Raw genomic sequence first — 11,924 nt, forward strand, 5'->3', positions numbered from 1 at the left:
AAGTGATTGTAAGACTATGGTTGGATCATAACATTCACATGGGTTAAAATATACCCATAGGCTTGGACCCAGTGAAATGGTATGTGGTATCTCAAGGAACTCACTAAGCTTTGTGCTTAAGGTTTCATGTTCAAATGTTTTTCAGTTTTTCTTATATTAAAGAAACGACGCAGCTTGATTTCATTGCATCCATTGGAGATTCCGCACTTAATAACTTCATGACGATACATTGATAAATGTTTTGAATCAAATGGTTTTATATAGAGATTTGAAGTTGTAATTATAACAAATGCTTTTATTTTTAAATGAAAACTTTTAAGTTGAAAACGGGGACGTTACATTCCAAAATCTATTGTTACCAGAGATGTGACCTTTAAATATGCTATGTGTAACCAAAGAGGAGGTGGTACAAGTGTTGCAGGAAACGATCAACGTGCTAGCTAAAAGGTGGATTTTGCAACATAAACTCCATATAACTTTTGTGATAAATAAGGAATAACAGGGAGGCATGGAACAACATAGACATGAGGAATCCCTTGAACAACTTAGGGAAAAAGTGTCTAGTAATGTTGATTCTTGGAAAGACAATTTGAAGAAGCTTTAAAAGAATGAGCTTGTGATGGATGATTTAGGAGCTAAAAATAAGATAACAGGGATGGAGATTCAAAGAGATAGAAGAGCATGATGGTTATATATTCCTCACTGCATTGAGAAAGTCTTGCGGTCGTTATATTATGATCAATCCAAACTTGTTGGTACTTCTTTGGCGGTTTAAGGTAATTAGGGAGAAGATAATTGGTAAGTGGTCAAGTGGACCTTGCAACACTTGAAGGGAAAGCTTGATGTTTGTCTGGTGTATCGTTCCAATGCTTGACATACAAACTTGGTTAGATTAATTGGCTCGAACCATAACAATGATAGATCATTTATGGTTGGTTTCGTTTAGAGTATTCTTTTGAAGGTGGAGAACCCAATGATGTTCTGTGACAGGTTACACATTCATCATTCTGGTGCCAAGGAGAATCTAGAAGACATGGCGACAAGGACATTACCCAGAGAGAAGTTTAAGATTTCTTGCACTTGGTTGATGTTCGCAGGTAGTAAGCCCCTTAGGGCTTGATGATAGGAAAATAAAGGAAGTTCTTGTCTAAGGTGGAGTTCAGAGGATGTTCATGTCAATGTGGAGATTGTTAAATGTGACTTAAGCGTTTAGAGCATTCACATGGAGTATTTGAGTTCAATGGAGCACTTGGAACTTAATGGATCACTTGGTGTTCATGGATCATGTGACAAAGGAATGCATTATGTAACAAAGGAACAAACTATGTAACAAAGGAACATATCATCATAAAGGGGGAATGGAGCATATAAGAAGGGTGTGGAGCACCTGAGAAAGGGATGGAGCATCCGAGAAGAGTATGGAGCACTTGAGAAAGGAATGGAGCATCTGAGAAAGAAATGGAACACCTGGGAGTGGAATGGAGCACCTTGGTGCATGGATGCCCCATCCATGCACAATATGTGCCACTCAATGCATAGATGTGCCACTTAGGAGGCATGGTGCGCCATTGGGTATCTAGGTGCGACACATGAGAAGGAGATGCACCACTTTTTAAGGAGGATGCTCCACCTTGAAGCTAGATGTGCCTTGATTAAGGAAGACAGTTTTGGCGCAAGGTACGCCACTCTAGTGTGCCATGGAGTACTTCGGAGTATTGATGTGTTGTTGATGTGTTTCTTAAGCATATATGTGTCACTAATGATCATGATGCTCCACTTGTGCATCATGATGTGCTACACATGTTCCTAATGTGCCATATATGTTCCTGATGAGCCATGGTATCCCTTGATGAGCCACGTATGCTATGAAGTCCTCTATGATGGTCAAGATTGTTCAAGATTGCTCAGATGTTGAAGATCCTCAATGATTATTGCTTGATGTACCACCATGATGGTTGATGAGCCATGGTGATCTTGATGTGTCACTATTGCACCATGACGAGCCACTATGGATCATGATGCTCCATCATGTGTGTTGCTAATGCTTATGTAATGTAAGTCAAGGATGAATGTTCCAGAAGATGTTACATGGCAGATTGTGATTGGTTGACTCCATTTATGGGCCTATGGGCTTGGCCTATTAGGGTTTTAGGTATGATCCATTCACTATAATTTGGGATGCTTACTAAGTCATTTGTAGTTTTTTTTTTGTATCCTTAGTGAGTAGGTCGAATCTCTGTTGGTTGTACTTGTAATCTCTATTTTAGAACTCTGTGAATAAAGAATACTCTCATCCTGCCCGTGGACATAGTTCACCTTGACTGAATCATGTAAATATTGTTTCTTGTGTAGTTTTGGTTTCGTGTGTTATCCACATCACTTCATATCAAGGGTTGTCAAAACTTGGCAAATGGCATTGGATTTGTTCTGAGTCTTTACAGTTATCGTCTTTTTTCCCTAACATATTTCCATTACCAATCTAGATTAAACATGAATTGATGACATATCACATCCAACAACATAATACTTCAATATAATTGGGAATCGAAAATGTCTTTTACTTATTGAATTCTAGTGTTTATTTTGTTTATGCATGAATTTTCAATTGATATTAACAAAACCCCCGTTTTAATAATTGATAACGTGTTATTTGAAAAAGTGGTTAAACAACAAGTCTTATATCTCAGTGATTCGACCTTGCTTACTCTGTACTATCTCTTAGTATATCGTAGTAGTGATTTGTTGTTATTTGTGTTATTTTATTCATTTCATTTGTTGGTTTGGCAACTAAACAATGGTTCATCTAGTCTCTGAATTGGCGCACTCTCTCCATAGTGGCACATCTAGGCTATAGATGGTGCACTTGCTTCAGAAATGGCGCACCTTGCCTTCTAAGTGGTGCATCCAAGCATAGAATGACGTGTCTTGACCATAGATGGCGTATCCATACACCAAGATGCTCCATTCCACTTTCAAGTGCTCAATAACCCATTTTAGAAGATATGTTCATTTGTCAAATAATCTATTCCTTTCTTAAATGATTCGTTTTTTTGTCGCATGCTCCATGAACCCTAACGCCTTGTTCTCGAGTTCCACTTAAGGAGAGAAATTAGAGGATACGGAGGGAAAGTGAGGGGTGTCGAAGGAAAATCGTGTTTCCGAGTTTCATTAATGGAAGGAAAGTGAGGGGAGGGGAATGATTTTTGAGTCATATTTTCCTTCCAAATTTTCCTCCCAAATTGGACGGATTTGGAAAGAAAGTGAGGGGAAGGAAAATTTTAAGTTTTATTTTCTTTTTCCTCCTAACTCGGGAACACAAAAACTAAAAATTTTTCTTTCCTTTCCTTTCATTTCCTTCGAACTCGGAAACACAGAATAATGAATATTTTCCTTCACCTCCCTTTCTTTCTGTCAAAATTTTCCTTCCCTTCCTTTAATGAGTTTACATAAAAACTCGGGAACAAGGCCTAAGTGCTCAATTGAACTCAAATGCTTAATGAGAATGCTCCAAATGCTCAAGTCACATTTAACACACACACACAAACACACACACACACACACACACACACACATATATATATATATATATATATATATATATATATATTATTTTCCTAGATTATTATTTATTTATTTAATAAATCTTTATTTTAGCCATAATTCAAGGATTCAAGGATGTTACATAATCAACTAGTTTTGACCCGAATGTAACATATTATATTTTTAATGCTACCATTTAATAATTATTAATATAACATACTTAATATTGTTAATATAACATGATGTTAAACGTATAACATAAATCAAAATGAAGAATAAAGCTAACAAAAAAAATTCAAGGACTATTTTTAATAAAAACAATTAAATATATTGTTAATTATAAAACCTCAATCAAAATTAAATTGATTTGAAACTCTCCAAACCTTACTAATACATTCAACTCTTTTATTATTATTATTATTATTATTATTATTATTATTATTATTATAAATTTCATGTTAACACTTTAATTTTCTACCAAAATGACTTGATCTATTAATTTAAGTGGTTGTAAAACATTATCTTTTTAATGCTACAACTTAATAATTAATAATTTAATATATTTAATTATGTTAAATTCATAATGTAAATTAAAATATTAAATAAACTTGAAAAAAATTAAAGGAGTATATTTTTAAGACAATTATGTATAATGTAAAATATAAGCGTAAATCAACATGCAAAATAAGTATACATGATTAAATAATATGATTTTAATAGATGTTTATCTTATTATATTATTCAAAATCGTTACACTCTTATATATTAATAACGTGAATTGTTATAGTATTCGAAATAGTGAAAGTATATATCGTCTTAGTATAAATATTATTATTTTATAGTTATTCAACAAAATACATTTGTAAAAACTTTAATTATATAATTTTAAAATTTACGACGAGCCGGTCTTAACATCAAAACATAAACAAATGCAAGTACAAATAACATGTATCACAATTCAAATTCACACAAGAATTACCATATTCCGTAAACAAATTATAAATTACGTTGGCTTAATTCTATACGTAGAGAGTCATTTAGATACTTGTGTTGTGTATGCAACTATGCATGCATATGTTTTTACATAACTGGTTTTTAAATAAAAATATTAATATGTTTTGGTATGGGTAGTGGGAACTGGATATTTGCAGAAAGCCATCATCTTATTTAAGGGCCTACAAAGGTACTTCTTGACAAATTGGATCATGATATGATGATAACTTTCTTTTTTCTTTTTCGTTTTTCAACCCTATTATTAATAAGGTAATCTTTATATTAAATAGATATATTCTTTAGTTGATTCTGAACACATAATATAAAGTTTTCTATATTGAATTTTAAAATGTGTTTTTAAAGCCGGCTACTTAACACAATTAACCCTTAACCTCGAATTCTTTAAATTTGGCCATCCAATTTGTCTACTAATTAGTCGATTCTCAACTTACCAAACTTAACCTTAACTAACACATTTTCTGACCAAATGGTCCATAAAATGTTAGTTCGGCTAATTCATGATCAACTACAATGTTTTCCGTAGATTGCCAAATATATTTTCTAGGGAAAAATACAAATCTAGCCATTTTTATTAATTATTTATCAAAAAATAGCCAAAAAATAATACTTAGCCAAAAATAGCCCTTAAAACCGTAGTCAACTTTTGGTTGACTACGGTCAACGTCGTTGACTGCTATTTTTTGTCCTAAACTACTGTTTCGTGCTAATGGGCTATTATTTCACGGACCTGTTTATTTTTTCGTGGCCCATTAGCACAAATTATAAAATGAAAAAAATTTCATATTAGGTCATTTTTCCTATTGTTTTTTTTGGTCTGACTACTTTTTTCTCTCAATGGAGCACCCGGAAAACAACCAACTTTGTCTATATTTCATCAAAATTTTACCGTGTTTGTGATTAGGAGTAGGTTTTGTATATGTGGTTAAAATTTTTTTGAAAAAATCGAAAAAAAAAAATATAAAACCGTAGGTTTCATACGAAACCTACGGTGTACAAGTGCCCAATGCACAAATTTGTTCAGTGTCGACTTGTACACCTACGGTTTCGTATAAAAAAAATAAAAAAAATTAAAACCGTAGGTTTTTTCACAAAACAATAGACGGAACCCCAAAAACAGTAGATAAAAAAAATGTATTTTCCCCCCAAAACCATAGGCTACGGTTTGGGATATCGTAGCTTAACCGAGAGGAAACTGTAGGTTTCCCAAAACCTACGGTTTTGTAGCTTTCAAATGAATATTTTTTTATACAAAACACGAAACAGTAGATAATATGGCGAAACAGTATATAATATGGCGAAACAGTAGACGATTTTAGAAACCTATGGTTTCGTGGGCTATATTTGGACATTTACTAATTTTTGGCTAAATATTGATAATCACTTCTTTAATTTGGCTAGATTAGTAATTACTCCTATTTTCTAACGTTTGACTTGAAATATGAGATTAATTTATTTAACCGATAGATTTATTTTTATTATGACTATTTTAATCATTGTTTATTTATTTATTTTACTTATTATTTCAATCATTTAATTTATCTATATAACTATTTTTTATAAATTTTAATTGTACTAAAAAGCTAAAAATTATAGCCTCAAAATGTGGGTGGGTGTTACATAAACCCAACTTGAAACCAGTGGCGGAGCTAGATGGGGCGTTGGGGTACTACAGTACCCCCAAAAAATTATTTTTTTTATATATAAAATATTATTTATAAACATTTTTCATGTTATTGTACCCCCAACTAAAGAGATTTTAGCATATTTTTTAATTCCCGATATTATATATATATATATATATATATATATATATATATATATATATATATATATATATATATATATATATTGACAATGTTTGTATCTCCATATCAAAATTTCTGGTTCCGCTACTGCTTGAAACTAGTGCTCTTAATTCCTAAGTTTAAAGAGTTAATGAAATCACCTGATCCATATAAGATACTAAAAATAATAATGATAGATCCATATGAGATATGAAAATATGTCTTTGCCAAAAAAGAGTTTGAGTTAGGCTCTTAACAAATTTCGAAGACATCTTAACAACATAGATGTTGTAAAGCTATACTTATATGATCTAGAGGTTGTGCAATCTAAAATAAAGATTAATGTTTTATCAATCTTCAAGAGGATCATGAAAAATGTTTAGTGTTGTCTCAAATGAAGATTATTAGAGACAATCTTTCTATACCTTTATTATATTAATTTTATTTCTGCACAAAACATGATAATTTAATAACAATAACAATAATCTGATTTATTATTTGTGGAGATTCAACATTTAATTCCTAATATTATTTGTCATTTTGTTGCTTTTGTAATAACAATTGGATTATTAATAATTAATGTTAATTATCTACTCATTTGATTTTACTATTCCCTACAGTTTTATATCAGGTCACAATACTAATTATCTTAATTATTTGATTGTTTTGATTGCCAAATCCGAAATACAACATTATCTTCTATTATTATGTCTATTGAATGTAATAAATTACCACTACAAATATGAGGCATGTCACATGTGTAAATCCCTCCATCAAGCAAGTTGTTGCCAAATAGAACACACACGGAACAACTTCAAAAATGTGGTCATTTAACTCAATGTAAAATTCCATACCGGAATAATAAAGAGTGAACATCAAAACCTTTCTTATTCAAGTTGTTTCAAATAGGTAAACAATCTAAATAAAGTATCCAATCATTAATATTAACTTTGATTGTCACGACTTAGTACTTACATATATAAATAGAAATTTTAGTTCTTTATAATTTTCTATTACCTCCATATATAAATCTTTTTTTGGTACGTCAAGTATCTAATTATTTTATCAGTTCCACATGCTTTTCTGGGTAAAAAGAGATAAAAGCGATAGAATTGCATGATGAAAGAAAGAGAAGAAACATGTGGTTAAGGGTGAGAAGAAAGTGGTCTACCACTTTGGTCACCATCGCACACGTCAGCTTTTTCATTCTATTATGGATTGAAAATACTTCCTTCTACTTTGTATATCTATCATCCAATTGTTTTTCTTTTGATATTTATATTTTTACTGAAATATGAATCAGGTCAAAACTATTGAGATATTTCTTTTTTTGTTAATAAATTGACATGCAAATATTATATAGAAAAAATTACATTGTGATTTGTAAAAATATATTGATTCAATGCGACTATAAAAAATGCTACGCAGCACTGAGTTCTTGTTGTTTCAAAGACTGGACGTGAGTTCTTGTGGTTTCAAACTTTCATTTTAACTACATTATCATATTTTGCCTATTTGACTTTTAAAACTAATACAACAATTTAAAATGTTTTTTAGTGAAATTATTGAAATCTGATTAGGATTTTTATTAGATCAAACTCAAAACTTAGTCGATTGAAATGAAATTATAAATAAAAATGGTTTTAGATGAAGGAAAACATAAGACTCTCAAAGCTATTATGTAAATATATACATGAAAATTGATGAACAATGTTTTTATGTATAATGACAGGATTACCCCCCAAAAACTAATATTAATACATACAAATACAAAACGGCATTCAGCCGAAAAAGACCATCACTGTTTCCCTTGTTCGCCGTCTTCTTTAATGGTCATCTCCACCTCTGGAACCGTGCTAAAGTGAGCATCACCGGCGGCAATGGCGGAACCCGAATCAATCCCTGCCCCCGCCTGAATATCCTTAAACATCGCCATCACCTGAATCATCGTCGGCCGCTTCCATGGCCGGTCATCCAGGCAAGCCACCGCCACCTTAAGGTGCTGCAATAACTCAATCTCCAACCCTGGATCTTCCTTCAACAAGTCCCGATCAAAAACATCACTTATCTTCGTCTTTGCATGCTGTTTCACCCACCCAACAAGATTATTATCACCAAAATCCGGCGAATCTGTTGGTTGTTTTCCGGTCAAAAGCTCCAGAAGCACCACCCCGTAACTGTAAACATCCCCTTTTGTTGAACATCTAAAGCTTTGGTAATACTCCGGCGGGACATACCCTGGTGTTCCTGCTAACGTGCTCACACTCAAATGCGTGTCCATGGCACTCATATGTCTCGCCATTCCAAAATCCGACACCCGGGCTTCCAGATTTTCATCGAGTAAAACATTGCTCGATTTCATGTCACGGTGGATTATATGAGGGATGCAGTTATGGTGGAGGAAAGCTAGCCCTCGGGCTGATCCGATTGCGATTTTTCGTCTTGTATTCCAGTTTAATTTCAGTCCTGTTTTCTTCCGATCGTGTAACACATCTTCTAAGCTTCCGAATTTCATGTATTCATACACCAGTAACCTTTCGTCTCCGACTTTACAGTAACCCAACAACGGGACGAGATTCCGGTGTTTTATTTTTCCGATTGTTTCCATTTCCGCCATGAATTCTCGATCACCTTGCCCGCTGACGTGGATTAGCTTCTTTATTGCAACGATGGAGTTATCCTTTAATTGGGCCCGGTAAACGTCACCGAATCCGCCGGACCCGATCATACTGTTGTTGTCGAACCCGTTTGTGGCTTCTAAAAGATCGGCGAATGTGAGTTTTCTCAAGGGTTTTTCGAAGGCGGCGAGGGTTATGCTTAGAGCTTCACGAGTGCTGGTTAGTTTCCATGCAGTGCTTGTGTGGGCGGCGCCGCCGCCGGAATACGAATTGCCGTTGTCGGCGTATGCTTCTAGGGCTGCGGCCGCCTTCTTCCGTTTTCTTTTTCGCATTTCTACTAAGATTATGATGACTCCAAAGATACAGAACAACGAGAAGAGTAACCCCATGGCGACACTTCCGGCGAGGGAAGCTTCCCGTCTGTTGGACTTCGAACGAGAGTTCGATTTACCGTTTGGATCATGTTTACATAGAGGTAGTGGGTATCCGCAGAGACCGGAGTTATTTGAGAACTTGTCCGGTGAAAACGTGTCAAACGGAGCAGATTCCGGGATGCTTCCTGATAAATTATTGTAGGATAGATCGGCGTCACCAAGACCGAGGGTGGTCAACGAATTTGGGATTGATCCATTGAGTCTGTTGTGTGATAAATCAAGAATCGCTATCGTCTTTAAGCCGCTAAGTTCATCGGGAATCGGACCTGTAAGATCGTTATGCCCCAAATTCAGTATGAAGAGATAATACATTAATCCAAGCTCCTTTGGGATTCCACCCTCCAGCTTATTATACGAAAGATCAAAGAAGATCATTGATCCATTATGGTTGAAGTTTGGCTCAGTGATCCCTAAGTACAATCTCGTGAAGTTACAGGGATGTCTCGACGAAATCCTGTCTAAATCCTCTCGACGGATTCCTCCAAACTCCAGTAAATTTCCGGCGCCGTGACACTGCTTGCTCCCGTCGTTCTTGATGTATATAAATGGCTTCCCGGTAAGATATGCAGCAGCGATGTATCCAGATTGCTTGAAGAGAGCAGGTGGGATAGTGCCAGTTAACTGATTTGTGTTGAGATCTAACCATACCAAGCTTTTACAATCCCCAAGCTCCGGCGGAATGTTCCCGGAAAATGAGTTGTTCCCGAGTTTAAGAATGGCAAGGTTGGATAACTGACCAAGGGCTGCCGGAATTTCGCCGCCTAATCTGTTGTTGGAAAGGGAAATCCAATTCAAATTGGTGCAGTTGCTTAAACTAGCTGGGATTGATCCGGTTAAATAATTGAAATCGAGGATCAAATTCTCGAGAGTTTGAATGTACGTAAGCTCTTCAGGGATTTCACCGGAGAGCAGGTTCATCCATATCATCAAATCCTGAAGTTTTGACAAATATCTAAAACTCGACGGGATCACTCCGGTTAACGAATTGAAACTGAGATCAAGTGACACCAACTGTGAACAGTTGCTAAGAGATGAAGGGATAGTACCAGTGAGCAAGTTGTTCTGAAGATACAATACCTTCAACGAAGAACTCTGACAGAGTCCCGCCGGGATTTCACCGGTTAACTTGTTGGAACTCACATCAAACTTCTCCAGATTGATCATCTCAGACAAGGATTCAGGCAACTCGCCGACGAAATTATTGAACGCCAGCATCAAAGTCTTCAAGCTGCTCAAATTCATAAGGGTGTCCATCGGAAACACGCCGGAGAAATTATTCCGGGAGATATCAAACAGCTGAAGAGAAGAACATGCTTTCAAGCTCTCGGGAATGGTGCCGGAAATGTTGTTACCGGAAACATTAAACTCTAGGAGCTCACCACATCCCTCTGATAGTATCCACGGCAAAACTTCCGACCCAGAAATCCGGTTGAACGATAGATCAATAACTTGCAGAGAAAGCCCAATAGGCTTCGAAACACCGGTAAACTCCATCGAGTTTCTCGACAAATTGAGGGACTTGAGCTTCTGACAACCCGACAACGATGAAACATCAGAAACAGAACCGGTGATCCGGTTTACACCCAGATCTACAGAGCTAAGAAGCTTACTACACTGAGATCTCGACCCCCATGAAAGTGTACCAGTGAGGTTACAGTTCTTAGCTACAAACGACTCAAGACTCGGAAGAGTCAACAAGCTGGAAGAAACCATACCGAAATCTACGCTCAAATCAATATTGCTCAGATCTATGGATGAAACAGTCGAGTTTTTACAAGAAACACCGGTGAAAGTACATGGGTTGTTTCCTTTAAGCCAGTCGGGTAAACGACTCGGGTTTTGAAGAGTAGATTTGAAGAACAATAGCTGCTCAGCTTCAGCCACATCGCCATTGACATAAGCGAGACAACGAAGCAAAGCAAGAAAGACAAGAAATCGGTTAAAGCTATAAGGTTTCATGATGGTATAGGAAATGGAAGATGATGTTATCTTAGCTTTTTCAGGAGATTATCAATAACTGATTAGCTTTCATCATTCCAGTTGGGGGAATGTAGAGAGAGAAAGTGAGATTGGGTTTTGGAGAGAGATGGAGAGGGAGAGAGAGTATATTTGGGATGGAGAGAGAGGTGTGGATACAGCTGTTTGGTCACATGGCATGTGACCCATCTTCACTGTTAGTTTACCTGGAGATAGATGCAAGGGGAAGAGAAAGAAGAGAGAGAGGTAGAGAGAGAAAGAGATAATGGATTTTTCTTTGTATTCAATTCTCTCTCCTTTCTCTTAAAAGGAGTGTGTTTGTCTCTTCTTTTTTCTGTCTGCGTACGTGTGATTAAGGATGGATCCATCACTGTCTTTTTTTTTTTTTTTTTTTTTTTTTTATCAGATTCCGTCCTCATTTAACTTAAATCAAATTTATATGCATTCTTAACCAATAACTATATACTATAAATTGATTTCACTCGTTAAATTCTTATTAAAAAACTATAAATAGAGTCAAAACTGAGATTTGTGTTAATAAAATGATCATAATAGTG

At 35.3% G+C, this 11,924-nt stretch overlaps 1 protein-coding gene across 1 annotated transcript; it reads right to left on the reverse strand.

Annotated features, from left to right (window-relative positions):
- Positions 1–7,998: 7,998 nt before the first annotated feature.
- LOC111918905 (systemin receptor SR160) lies at positions 7,999–11,661 on the reverse strand. Its single transcript, XM_023914527.3, has one exon. The coding sequence runs from the start codon at positions 11,347–11,349 to the stop codon at positions 8,137–8,139; it is 3,213 nt and encodes a 1,070-aa protein (XP_023770295.1). The 5' UTR covers positions 11,350–11,661; the 3' UTR covers positions 7,999–8,136.
- Positions 11,662–11,924: the final 263 nt, after the last annotated feature.

This window comes from Lactuca sativa, chromosome 2 (assembly GCF_002870075.4).
Source record: "Lactuca sativa cultivar Salinas chromosome 2, Lsat_Salinas_v11, whole genome shotgun sequence".
Classification (NCBI taxonomy): Eukaryota; Viridiplantae; Streptophyta; class Magnoliopsida; order Asterales; family Asteraceae; genus Lactuca; species Lactuca sativa.

Excerpts from the sequence above, each read along its gene's own strand:
- LOC111918905 (XM_023914527.3), bottom strand. The coding sequence starts at position 11,349 with ATGAAACCTTATAGCTTTAACCGATTTCTTGTCTTTCTTGCTTTGCTT.